This window comes from Narcine bancroftii, chromosome 12 (genome assembly GCF_036971445.1).
Source record: "Narcine bancroftii isolate sNarBan1 chromosome 12, sNarBan1.hap1, whole genome shotgun sequence".
Taxonomy (NCBI): Eukaryota; Metazoa; Chordata; class Chondrichthyes; order Torpediniformes; family Narcinidae; genus Narcine; species Narcine bancroftii.
The window spans coordinates 52,438,250-52,450,506 of record NC_091480.1 but is presented as its reverse complement, the minus strand read 5'-3'; the positions used below and the strand labels follow the sequence as shown (position 1 = coordinate 52,450,506).

The following is a 12,257-nucleotide window of genomic DNA, read 5'->3' as shown; positions in this document are numbered from 1 at the left end:
CCCGCTCTGTCCCGTTCCCCCCCGCTCCGTCCCGCTCCCCCCCCGCCCGGTCCCGCTCCCCCCCCCGCTGTCCCGCTCCCCCCCCCCCGCTGTCCCGCTCCCCCCCCCCCGCTGTCCCGCTCCCCCCCCGCTGTCCCGCTCTCTCTCCCCCCCGCTCTCTCCCCCCCCCCCGCTCTCTCCCCCCCCCCCGCTCTCTCTCCCCCCGCTGTCTCTCTCCCCCGCTGTCTCTCTCCCCCGCCCCGCTGTCTCTCTCCCCCGCTGTCTCTCCCCCCGCTGTCTCTCTCCCCCCCGCTGTCTCTCTCTCCCCCCCGCTGTCTCTCTCTCCCCCCGCTGTCTCTCTCTCCCCCCGCTGTCTCTCTCTCCCCCCGCTGTCTCTCTCTCCCCCCGCTGTCTCTCTCTCCCCCCGCTGTCTCTCTCTCCCCCCGCTGTCTCTCTCTCCCCCCGCTGTCTCTCTCTCACCCCGCTGTCTCTCTCTCACCCCGCTGTCTCTCTCCCCCCGCTGTCTCTCTCCCCCCCGCTGTCTCTTTTCCCCCACTGTCTCTCTACCCCCCACTGTCTCTCTACCCCCGCTGTCTCTCTCCCCCCGCTGTCTCTCTCCCCCCCGCTGTCTCTCTCCCCCCCGCTGTCTCTCCCCCCGCTGTCTCTCTCCTCACCGCTGTCTCTCTCCCCCCCCCGCTGTCTCCCCCCCCCGCTGTCTCTCCCCCCCGCTGTCTCTCCCCCGCGCTCTCTCTCCCCCCGCTGTCTCTCTCCCCCCGCTGTCTCTCTGCCCCCGCTGTCTCTCTGCCCCCGCTGTCTCTCTGCCCCCGCTGTCTCTCTCCCCCCCTGCTGTCTCTCTCTCCCCGCTGTCTCTCTCCCCCCGCTGTCTCTCTCCCCCCGCTGTCTCTACCCCCCGCTGTCTCTCCCCCCCCCGCTGTCTGTCTCTCCCCCCCCCGCTGTCTCTCTCCCCCGCTGTCTCTCCCCCCCCGCTGTCTCTCCCCCCCCCCCGCTGTCTCTCCCCCCCCCCCCGGTCTCTCTCCCCCCCTGCTGTCTCTCCCCCCCCCCCGCTGTCTCTCCCCCCCCCTGCTGTCTGTCTCCCCCCCCCCCCCCCGTTGTCTCTCCCCCCCCCCCCCCCCCCCGCTGTCTCCGTCTCTGTCTCTCACTGGTCCCCTTTGCATTTTTAATCTGTTTTGCAGTCCTATTGACTGTCACCTTTCAAGCTCTATTGTCGATATCCTTGTTCTAACCTTGTTATTTTGAGAAGGAACAGAATGACTTTCATGTTGTTATTGTGTGAGTCACAGCCTGCCTTGACTGCCATTGTTTTGAATCCAGACAAATCCCTCAGATTGTGGCCGCAGTGGTTGGAGGGCTGATGTCTGTGATGATTGTGGCGGTGTTGGCTCTTGTTTACTGGAGAAGGCAAATCATTCGGAAAAAGAGGGCAATGCGCCGGTACCTGGAAACAGAGGTGAGAGGCCATTGAAGAGGGAAAGTGTCCAGCGCGTTATTTATTATCAGGATGTCAGGAGTACATAGAACCCTGAGATTCCTTTATCCTGTGGGTGTGGCAGAATTACCACTAATTGGTTGTGCAAAAAATATAAACTGTGCACAGTGTATACATGTAACAAAATAAAGAACTGTAAACAGATAACAAATGTAAACAAACTGACTGTGTAATACAGAGAGAACAAAGGAAAATAAATAAAGTCCTCAAGTGCTTTCCTGATGGCAGCAGTGAGAACAGAGCATGTGCTGGGTGGTGTGGATCCTTGATGATTGCTGCTGCTCTCTGATGGCAGTGTTCCCTGTAGGTGTTCTTCATGGTGAGGAGGGTTTTGCATATGATGTCCTGGGCTGTGTTCACTACCTTTTGCAGGGCTTTACACTCAGGGGTATTGGTGTCCCCATACTAGACCATGATGCAGCTGGTCAGTACACTTTCCACCACACATCTGTACGAATTTGCCAAGGTTTTCAATGTCGTACCAAACCTCCGCAAACTCCTGAGGAAGTAGAGGGAAGCTCCACTGAATCTCTTTGCAGTGGAGCTTCACACTTCCACCATGAGATGATCCATTCTCCCACTCAGCCCCACTCCCCTTACTTCTCCCCATAACCATTGATACCTTGACTATTCAGATACATATCAATCTCTGCCTTCAATACACCCAACAGCCAGGCATCCACAGCTGTCCTTGGTAGCAAATTCCAGAGGTTCACCACTCTCTGGCTGAAGAAATTCTTCTGCATCTCTGTTCCAAGTGGATGCCCTTCAATCCTGAAGTTGTGCCATCTTGTCCTGTACTCTCCCACCGTGGAAAACAATGTTGCCACATACACTCTGTCCAGGCCTTCCAACATTCAAAAAGGTCCCCCTTGTTCTTCTGAACTCCCGTCCAAGAGCTGTCAAACTCTCAAATGAGTGCTACTGATTTTTCGACTTAAAAGGCCTTAATTTTTCTAAGTGCAAGCAAATCCGATCAGTAGCACCATGGAGAAGTAGCATTGAGGTAACAATTTTCACTTGTGGTTTTGTTTCTTTACATCAGATGCTTGATCCCCTTGATCCTGCTGCCGACTCGCCCAATCAGGTGAACACACGGATTCTGAAGGAGACAGAACTGCGGAAAGTAAAGGAGCTGGGCTCTGGCGTGTTCGGAACGGTGTACAAGGTCAGTGGGCGGAGGTCACTGTGCCTGAGAATGATGTAAACTTGGCAAATTCACACATCGTGAATCTTTTATTGTATCATGTGGAGATCTTCCTGTGATGCTAAAGCTGTTGAATTCTTTCCACTATTGTGGCTGTTGTCCATGGTGATAATTTAATGTGATGGACAGTTTTGCATTCAGAAGGTAGAAAAAAAAACTGTTCCTAAGGAAGGGGCACTAAAGAGAGAGTAAAATATAAAACTGGAAAAAAATATTGTTTGAACAAAGACAAAATGGTTCTCCAGGGTTGCCACGGGTCTGCCAGTATGTCTGAGAAATCTTGTGTTAAACAGACCCAAGCATATGATCAATCCCTTTTAAACTTTAATTGATACGGGGATTGATTATGGTGTGTTGTTTCAGTGAACAGACGGCTGGATAAAAAGGCTGGAGGAGGAGGGAAGGATGGGCAGGGAGAGGATAGGAGAGGGAAGGTGAGAATTGATCGAGGGAGGGGGTGTGGCTCTGTGAATGCAGAGCTGAGGGAAAGGGAGAGAGAGAGAAAGGAACAGAGCCAGAGGAAATGAGAGATGGGGGTGGGGGGTCTAACAGAAACAGGAGAAGTTGATGTTCATACCATAGTTGGAGAGGGCCCAGATGTGACCCTATCTGCGGGTGGTCTCAGTCCGGCAGTGCATGAGACCTTGGGCAGACATGTCAGCAAAGGAATGGGGCAGGGAGTTGAAATGCGAGGCCACTGGGAAATCCATGCTATTGCGGCAGAATCTCCCAGTCTGTGTACAGTCTCTCCAATGTGGAGACTCAAAACTAGGCACTCGTTTACTAGTTTTAATTTGTAGCTACGTATTGGGAAGAATGTACGGCAAAGAGTTTTGGTGACAGGTAAGGAAAATATCAGGTGAAGACTGTCAGACCCACCTTGGTTATTTTTATTTCTGTAAAAGTAAAAAGTACCTTTTCTGGTTTCTGCTAACCTGCTCTCCTCTTCTCCCCCTTCCCTTGCCCTGTCCAGCTCTCCTCCCCCTTCCCTTTCCCTTCACCCAGCCATATCTTCTCCCTCTGCTCACTGCTGTCCACTCCCTCTCTTCTCCAATTATTACCTCCTGCCTTTGTGAGCATGACTCCCCCCACCCTTTTGTTCAGGCGCCTGCCGACATTTTGTCCGTACCTTGATGATGGGCTCTAGCCCGAAACGTCGGTTCTGTATCTTTACCTTTGCTGTATAAAAGACATTGTTTGACCTGCTGAATTTCTCCAGCATTGTGTTTTTACTTATTTTCCTTCCTAATTCTCTGATAAAATTTCTGTTCCCAGGGTCTCTGGATTCCTGAGGGCGAGTCTGTAAAGATTCCAGTGGCCATCAAGGTCTTGCAGGAAGGACATTGCTCTGAGACCTCGAGTGTAGTGAATGAGGTAAGACTGCATTTTTTTAAAGCATTGAAGGATGTACATGTGGTGTTGGTTTATTTATTGTCTATTTCAATTTGCCCCTGAGTGGACAGAGGAAGAGTTGATCACTTTGGGAAAATACTCTCCCACTCTACTTAATCCATAAGGTGGCAGATGGAACATCACTTTAACTCTCACTAGTTAAGAATGGCTGATTTTCTTACATTTGACTTTCCCTTGGATGACCAGGTGGATTTAGTCAACAATCCAAAGGTTCCATTTATTGTCACTTTGAAAATGTTATATACATGATATACTTCAACTTCGGCCCACTGTAAGGCTTTTTTGCCTTTTTTTTTTTAAAAAGTCGTTGCGAGCATTGCCCAGTGCCCGTTACAGTCAGAGAAAGAGAGTCTTCAGAATCACTGAGTGTCTATGGATTCCCCTCCAGCCTTCCCGCAGCCTCTGTCTGCTTGAGCAGACATGGGTTGCTTGAGCTCTGGATCTGAACCTCCGACACGACCAGGAAGCCCTCAGCGCCCTCTTGAATCCCAGCTCCAAGACCTGGCTAACCAGGATTCTCCAGCAGCCCATCTGGGTCCCCCAACTGCTAGCCACAAACAGCCCCGTAGCCTGTGTGTGTCCACTGAGCCCTTCGTTAGTCCGCTGCCCTGGTCACCATCTCCTCTGCTTGTCCTTCTCAATAGGGGGGGTGGGAGCTTAGGTTGGTTATCATCAATGAGGCCAGCTTTTTTAAATAAAAAAAACATTTATTTAATTGCTTGAATTTAAATTCCCCAACTGGTGGGATTTGAACTCATATCTTCAAACAAATAGTCTAGAAATACAAATGCTGATCTAGTAACTGCTACACTATAGACCAGGGATGGCCAACCTTTTCATTTTTCATTTAGACATCCACCACAGCCCAATTAACCTACAGGACCTACAAAAAAATGAAAAGATTGGCCACCCTGGTATAAACCAATGTATGGAATTCCCATTGTTAGATTTTATATTAAATTTAAAGTTTTAAATTTAAATGTAGGCATATAGCACGGTAACAGGCCCTTCCGGCCCACGAGCCCATGCTGCCCATTTATGCTAAATTGACCTACCCCCCACCCCCAGTACGTTTTGAAGGGTGGGAGGAACATGGAGTCCCTGGGGAAAACCAACGCAGACACTGGGAGAACGTACAAACTCCTTACAGACAGTGCTGGATTTGAACCCCGATCACTGTAACAGCATTGTGCTAACTTCTACGCTAATCGTGCCGTGCCAATGTGAAAGATCACAGGCTAATTTGCATCCTTATCCAAAATGTCTGGCCAGATGTAGGCAGGGCACACAACTGTGGGAAGCATCAGCTCTGAGTCTTTCCCTTTTCCTATCCAAGGGTTCCCGAGACAAAGGGCAGTGCAGCAGTTTGGGGGGGATGGACCTTGTAGAGATTCATAAAATGATGAGGGGTGACAGTCTTTTCCAAGGGTGGAGAAGTCCGACACTATAGCATGCAGGTTTACCATGAGAGTGGGGAAATTTTAAAGGCGATCTCAAGGGCAGGATTTTCCACACAGAGGCAGCTGCTTGTATGAAATGAGCTGCCAGAGGAAGTTGTAGAGGTAAGGATAATTATAGCATTTGAAAGGAATATGGACGTGTATTTCGATAGGAAAGGATGAGAGGGATATTGGCCTATTGTAGGAAAAGGGGATGAGGCATCATGTTTGGCATCAAGCTAGGTTGAAGAGCCTGTTTTTGTGCTGAACAACTCGACAACTCCATGGAAGTGGTCAGGGGAGCATTTGAATAGCTCCATGTACTTTCATCACAGTCTTGGCTTAGCCCATTTGGGATATTAGTAGACAAATGGTTTGAAATTTAATTGTTATTCACATTTTAAATGAAATTAGACGAACGAGGCAGCATGAGGTTAGCGCAACCCTGTTTACAGCGCCAGAGACACGGGTTTGAATCCGCGCTGTCTGTAAGGAGTTTGTACGTTCTCACTGTGTCTGCGTGGGTTTCCTCTGGGTGCTCCAGTTTCCTCCCACCATTCAAAACGAACCAGGGGTTGTAGGTTAATTGGGCAGCATGGACTCGTGGGCTAAAATGGCCTGATACCATGCTGTAGGTCTGTACGTAAACCCTCCAATCTGGTTTAGTTGCAGAATTCTCATTAGACAATAAATGATGTACAGCACTCTCCTGGAACTAGATTTTGCAGGTTAAGAATCCCACACCTTAGTCTGCAGTCTTCTGAGCAACATCACATGGGCTTTTCTTCATGTTCCATCAATGTTGCAGTTGACACAGCATCACTTAGCTCACAACTGTTTCTGAGACGAGTGACGGCACAGAAAAATTGGTTAGTTTCACTAGAGATGGTATGTGTTTAGGCGACACAGTTGGCGTAGCGGGTAGTGCAGCGCCAGTGATGGGGACAGTGGTTCGAATCCCACGCTGTCTGTCAGGAGTTTGTACATTCTCCTCAGGGGTTCCAGTTTCTTTCCACCATGCGAACTGTATGTTAATAGGTGTAAATTGGGCGGCACGGGCTCATGGGCTGAAATAGCCTGTTACTGGGCTCTATGTCTAAATTTAAATTTAAAGCCAAGTAGAACATGGATGGGGGTGAGGTGGTGAAGAGAAATTATTGGGGAACATTTCCCTTGAGGGGAAGAGAAATGGAGACAATGAACAATAAAAATAAAGTTGCTTCTTTCCTTTGTGGGCTGATTTTTTTTGATGAAGCAACGATGATTTGTGCTGATGTGTTGTTTGAATTTGTGTCTCTTTTTTTTGCCTTGCACACGGTGGTCTGTGGAGAAAAGATTTCACCAATTATCTCTGTAATTTCTAACAGTTGGTGTACACTGCCCTTGTTATTCCCATTATGTTGTATTTGTAGGACATGTTGATGGTAGGCAGCCTAGATCACCGACATGTTCTGCGGCTTCTTGGGATCTGCCCAGGAACCCCACTCCAGATAGTTACACAGCTCCTGCCACTTGGCTCGCTCCTTGAGTACCTCCACAAAAACAAGGATAACATCCAGTCCAAAATGCTTCTTAACTGGTGTGTTCAGATTGCCAAGGTAAGGGAGACCCTCTTATTTTTTGTTTGTTAAGAGACAAGCATTCAGTTTAGTCTTGGTAAAGTTCTCTGATGAAACTCTTGGGTTAATAATTACAGTTAAAAACTCCTGTTATCCGGAATTCAAGCAACCTGAGGAAAATAAATAAATATTTCAGACATTAATAACAAATAAAAATTTAAATAAAAGTTTAAAATTGAAAATGTTTCCTGAAGTAACATAAACCAATATCCAGCCAGAGGAGGGAGAGCCTTGGTCGGGCTTTGCTCATAGCAGCTGTTTGAATAAAGTTGTGTGAAACAGCAATGGGGTGAGGGGGGGGGGGGTTGTCGCCCAGGATGAAGAGCTGGTTGATGCCACTCGCTGCTGGGGTCTCTCTTAAAGTGTCTTCTTACCCCTGCTGAGTAAAAGTCTTTACATTTATTTGTATATTAGTAAGGCTTGATCTGTAAACTTGAGGGAGGGGGTGGGTAATTATGACCGTGGCTTGGTTAGCTCAGTAGCTAGCGGAACTCTGTTACAGCGCTAGCGACCGGGGTTCGATTTTAAATTTTGTAAGTTATGGGATTTACCTGATAAAAGTGAACTTTACATAATTAAATACCGCAATACTGATCTTTTAAAAAAAATTTACATTTTGCACTGTCTTTTGTTTTTTAAACTGTTATCTTAATGCAGATGTATTAGATTGGCATTGTAAGGGCAAGTCTTAAGTAACCAGAAAACTTGCTTATCTGGCATCTACCAATTCCTGTAGATGCCAGATACTGGAGGTTTTGCTGCACTTCTGACCGAGTTTAATAAATTGAGATTGTTACCACAGGGCATGAGATACCTGGAGGAGAAGAAGATGATTCATCGGAACCTGGCTGCCAGAAATGTACTGGTGAAATCCCCTAGCCACGTTCAGATCACAGACTTTGGCATCATCAACCTTTTGGCATTAGATGAAAAGAAGTATTTTTTCGATGAAGTTAAGGTTTGTGATTTTTTTTTTCTTCTTGGTTGTGTAATCGACAAAGGCAAAATATGAACTTCCTTCTTTCACAAATACTGGTTTCAATACATCAGGGAAACCTAAATTAATTTATTTGTTATATTTGAAGAGAAGATTCTTTTCATCACCATTACAGGTGCTTCAGTCCATGATCTTGTACGAAACCTACCCCTGACATCTCCCCTAAATTCCCTCCCTTCACTTTGTACAAATGTCCTCTGGTGTTTGCTGTTCCTGCCCTGGGAGCAAAAAGCGTTGGCTATCCACCCTATCTATGCCTCTTAGAATCTTCTAGACCTTCATTAAGTCTCTTCTCATCCTTTTCTCCAAAGAGAAAAACCCTCACTCTGTTAACCTTCCCTCATAAGACACATTCTCCAATCCAGGCAACATCGTGGTAAGTCTTCTCTGCTCCCTCTCCATAGCTTCCACGTCCTTCCTATGATGTTGAGTCCATTTGGGTAGAGATAAAGAATAACAAAGGGAAAAAATTATTGGTGGGTGTTATCTATCGCCCATCAAATAACAATAGTTTAGAGGCACAGGAAATAAATAGAAAGATAAGTGAGGCATGTAATAATGATACGGCAGTAGTCATGGGGGACTTTAACTTCCACATAGATTGGGAAAATCAAGTTGGTCGTGGGAGTCTGGAAGAGGACTTCATAGAATGCATCCGCGATAGCTTTCTTGAGCAGCACGTTAAGGAACCAACAAGAGAAAATGCTCTCCTGGATCTAGTGTTGTGCAATGAAATAGGTAGAGTAAATGATGTAATAGTCAGAGACCATCTGGGAAATAACGATCATAGTATGATTGAATTTCTCATTCAGATGGAAGGAGAAATAGTTAGATCTAAAACTAATATATTATGCTTAAACAGGGGTGACTACCATAGGATGAGGGAGGAGTTGGGCAGAGTGGACTGAGAGCACAGGCTAATTGATGAAACAGTGGAAGATTTTCAAAGAAATATTTTGTAATGCTCAACAAAAATATATTCCGGTCAGGAAAAAGAGCAGCAAGGGAGGGAAAAATCAACCGTGGTTAATAAAGGAGAGTATAAAATTGAAGGCGCAGGTGTACAAAGCTGCAAAGAGAAGTGGGAAACTGGAAGATTGGGATAACTTTAAGAGACAACAAGGGGTTACAAAGCGGGTAATAAGAAATGGGAAAAAGGATTATGAAAGTAAATTGGCACAAAATATAAAAACAGAAAGCAAAAAATGTTCTAAATATATAAAATGGAAGAGGGTGGCCAGAGTTAACATAGGACCCTTGGAGGATGAGAAAGGAAAACTGGTAGCAAAAAATGAGGAAATGGCCGAGGAATTTAACAAATATTTTGTGTCAGTCTTCACGGTGGAAGACACGTCCAGCATGCACATGTGCGGAGTTAAGGATGCGAATGTTGGGGAGGGCCTTGATAAAATAGTTGTTACAAAGGAAGTAGTGATGGAGAAACTAATGGGACTAAAGCCAGACAAATCACCTGGTTCTGATTATATGCATCCAAGGGTTCTGAAGGAAATGGCAGAAGTTATAGTTGATGCATTGGTGGTCATAGACCAAAATTCCTTGGATTCTGGGCAGGTGCTGGCAGACTGAAAGACAGCAAATGTCATGCCACTTTTTAAGAAAGGATGTAGGCAGAAGACTGGAAATTATCGGCCAATTAGCTTGACGTCTGTAGTTGGAAAAATGCTTGAAGCCGTCATTAAAGATGAAATAATGAAACTTTTGGAACGTAAGGGTTCAATCAGGCAGATGCAGCATGGTTTTAGAAAGGGAAGATCTTGTTTGACAAACTTGTTAGAATTCTTTGAGGATATAATGGGTGTGGTGGATAAAGGGGAACAGGTTGATGTTGTATATCTGGATTTCCAGAAAGCGTTTGATAAGGTGCCACACAAGAGACTTCTCAGTAAGTTACAGAAAAATGGAGTCCGGTAAGTATATTGGCCTGGATTGAAAATTGGTTGTCTGACAGGAGGCAGAGAGTCGGGATAAGTGGGAGTTTTTCAGGTTGGCAGAGAGTGGTAAGTGGGGTGCCGCAGGGGTCGGTGTTCATCATTTACATTGATGACTTGGAGGAGGGGACAAAATGTGGTGTAATCAAGTTTGCGGATGACACCAAATTGAGTGGAAGAGCAAATTATAATGAGGATGTGGAGAGTCTGCAGAGGGATATAGTTAAGCTGGATGAGTGGGCAAAGATCTGGCAGATGGAGTACAATGTTAGTAAGTGTGAGGTTATCCACTTTGGCAAGAAAAATAAGAGCTGAATATTATTTAAAGGGTGAAAAACTACAGCATGCTGTTGTGCAGAGGGTCTTGGGAGTGCTTGTGCATGAATCGCAAAAAGTTAGGTTGCAGGTGCAGCAGGTTATTAAGAAGTAAAATGGAATGTTGGCCTTCATCGCTAGAGGAATTGAATTCAGGAGTAGGGAGGTAATGTTGCAACTGTATAAGGTACTGGTGAGACCGCACCTGGAGTACTGTGTCCAGTTCTGGTCTCCATATTTGAGGAAGGATATACTGGCTTTGGAGACAGTCCAGAGGAGGTTTACTAGGTTGATCCCTGGGATGAAGGGGTTGACTTATGATGAAAGATTAAATCGTCTAGGATTGTATTCACTCGAGTTCAGAAGAATGAGAGGAGATCTTATAGAAACATATAGGATTATGAAGGGTATGGATAGGATAGATGTAGGAAGGTCTTTTGAGCTGGCCGGGGAAACTAAAACGAGAGGGCACAGTCTCAAGATTCAGGGGAGTAGATTTAGGACAGAGATGAGGAAAAATAGTTTTTCCCAGAGAGTAGTGAATGTTTGGAATTCTCTAATCAGGGAAGTGGTTGAGGCTGCTTCATTAAACATATTTAAAATTTGGTTAGATAAATTTTTACATGATAGAGGAATTAGGGGATATGGGGAGAAGGCAGGTAGGTGGAGTTAGGTCATAAATTAGATCAGCCATGATTTTATTGAATAGCGGAGCAGGCTCGATGGGCCATATTTGGCCTACTCCTGTTCCTACTTCCTATGTTCCTATGATGAGGTGACCAGAACAGAACACAGTACTCCAAGTGTGGTCTCACAAGAGATATACAGAGCTGCAACATTACCTCACGAGTCCTGAACTCAATCCCCTGTCGAATGAAGGCCAGCATCCTATACGCCTTCTTAACTCTCCTATCAACCTCCATGGCAACTTTGAGAGGTCTACAGATTTGGACCCCAAGGTCAATCTGTTCTTCCCCACTGTTAAGAATCCTGCCATTAACCCTGTACTCTGTCTTCAAGTTTGACGTTCCAAAATGCATCACTTCACACTTATCCAGATTGAACTCCATCTGCCCAACTCTGCATCCTGTCGTAACCTATGTTGATCTTGTACACTATCCCCAATGCCTCCAACCTTGGTGTCATCTGCAGACTTACTGACCCATCCTTCTAACGTATTCATTTGATGGGAATCTTTCTCTTTGTGACAAGCTTCGCAGGTACATAAGGTAAGGAGCAGGAAGAGGCTTGTCAGCCCCTTGAGCCTGTTGCGATGTTCAGTAAGATCACGCCTGATCCTCCATCTCAATGGGACACTTGCTATTCTTTCAGCAAAGTTTTTTTTTACATAAGATGTACAACAGCAGTGTTCCACAAAGTTGTGAGCCTTTGTACAACTGGCTTTGCGCAAATACTCATGAATGAAGAGCAGATTGTCTTTCACTTCCGTCATCAAGCCAATGAATATCTTGTCAGTTTATGCAATTGGACATGGAAGATTTCCGATTGAATTTCAAGTGTGAGATGTTGCACTTTGGTAGGTTAAACCAGGGCAGGACTTAGATGGTGAATATTAGAGTCCTGGGTGAGGGCATTGAGTACAGGAGCAGGGACATCATGTTAGAACTATAGATGACCCAAACTGGGAAGGGTGCAGATAATATTTATGAGAATGTTATCAGGTCTGGCAGGCTTGGATTTGAAGTAGAGCCTGAATAGGCTTGGACTTCTCCCTGGAGTGTTAGGAGGCCAATGGGGTACATCATGAGGTGTGTAGATGAGAGGAAGAGTAATGGTCTTTTTCCCCAGGGTAGAGATGTCAAAAAACCCAG

The 12,257-nt window shown here is 46.1% G+C and overlaps 1 protein-coding gene and 1 long non-coding RNA gene across 7 annotated transcripts in view; one reads left to right on the top strand and one right to left on the bottom strand.

The window, feature by feature from the left end:
* LOC138746854 (uncharacterized) overlaps window positions 1–1,431 on the bottom strand; it is a 20,745-nt gene extending 19,314 nt beyond the window's left edge. The window contains exon 1 of the long non-coding RNA XR_011347157.1: window positions 1,224–1,431. This is a non-coding gene — a long non-coding RNA (uncharacterized lncRNA). The remainder of the gene's footprint in view (window positions 1–1,223) is intronic.
* Window positions 1–12,257, top strand: part of LOC138746852 (receptor tyrosine-protein kinase erbB-4-like) — a 198,603-nt gene that overhangs the window by 149,561 nt on the left and 36,785 nt on the right. For all 6 annotated transcript variants that reach the window (XM_069905407.1, XM_069905408.1, XM_069905409.1 and 3 more), the window contains exons 17-21: window positions 1,312–1,447; window positions 2,532–2,654; window positions 3,969–4,067; window positions 6,958–7,143; window positions 7,967–8,122. In XM_069905407.1, coding sequence (XP_069761508.1) covers window positions 1,312–1,447; window positions 2,532–2,654; window positions 3,969–4,067; window positions 6,958–7,143; window positions 7,967–8,122 — 700 coding nt within the window. The remainder of the gene's footprint in view (window positions 1–1,311; window positions 1,448–2,531; window positions 2,655–3,968; window positions 4,068–6,957; window positions 7,144–7,966; window positions 8,123–12,257) is intronic.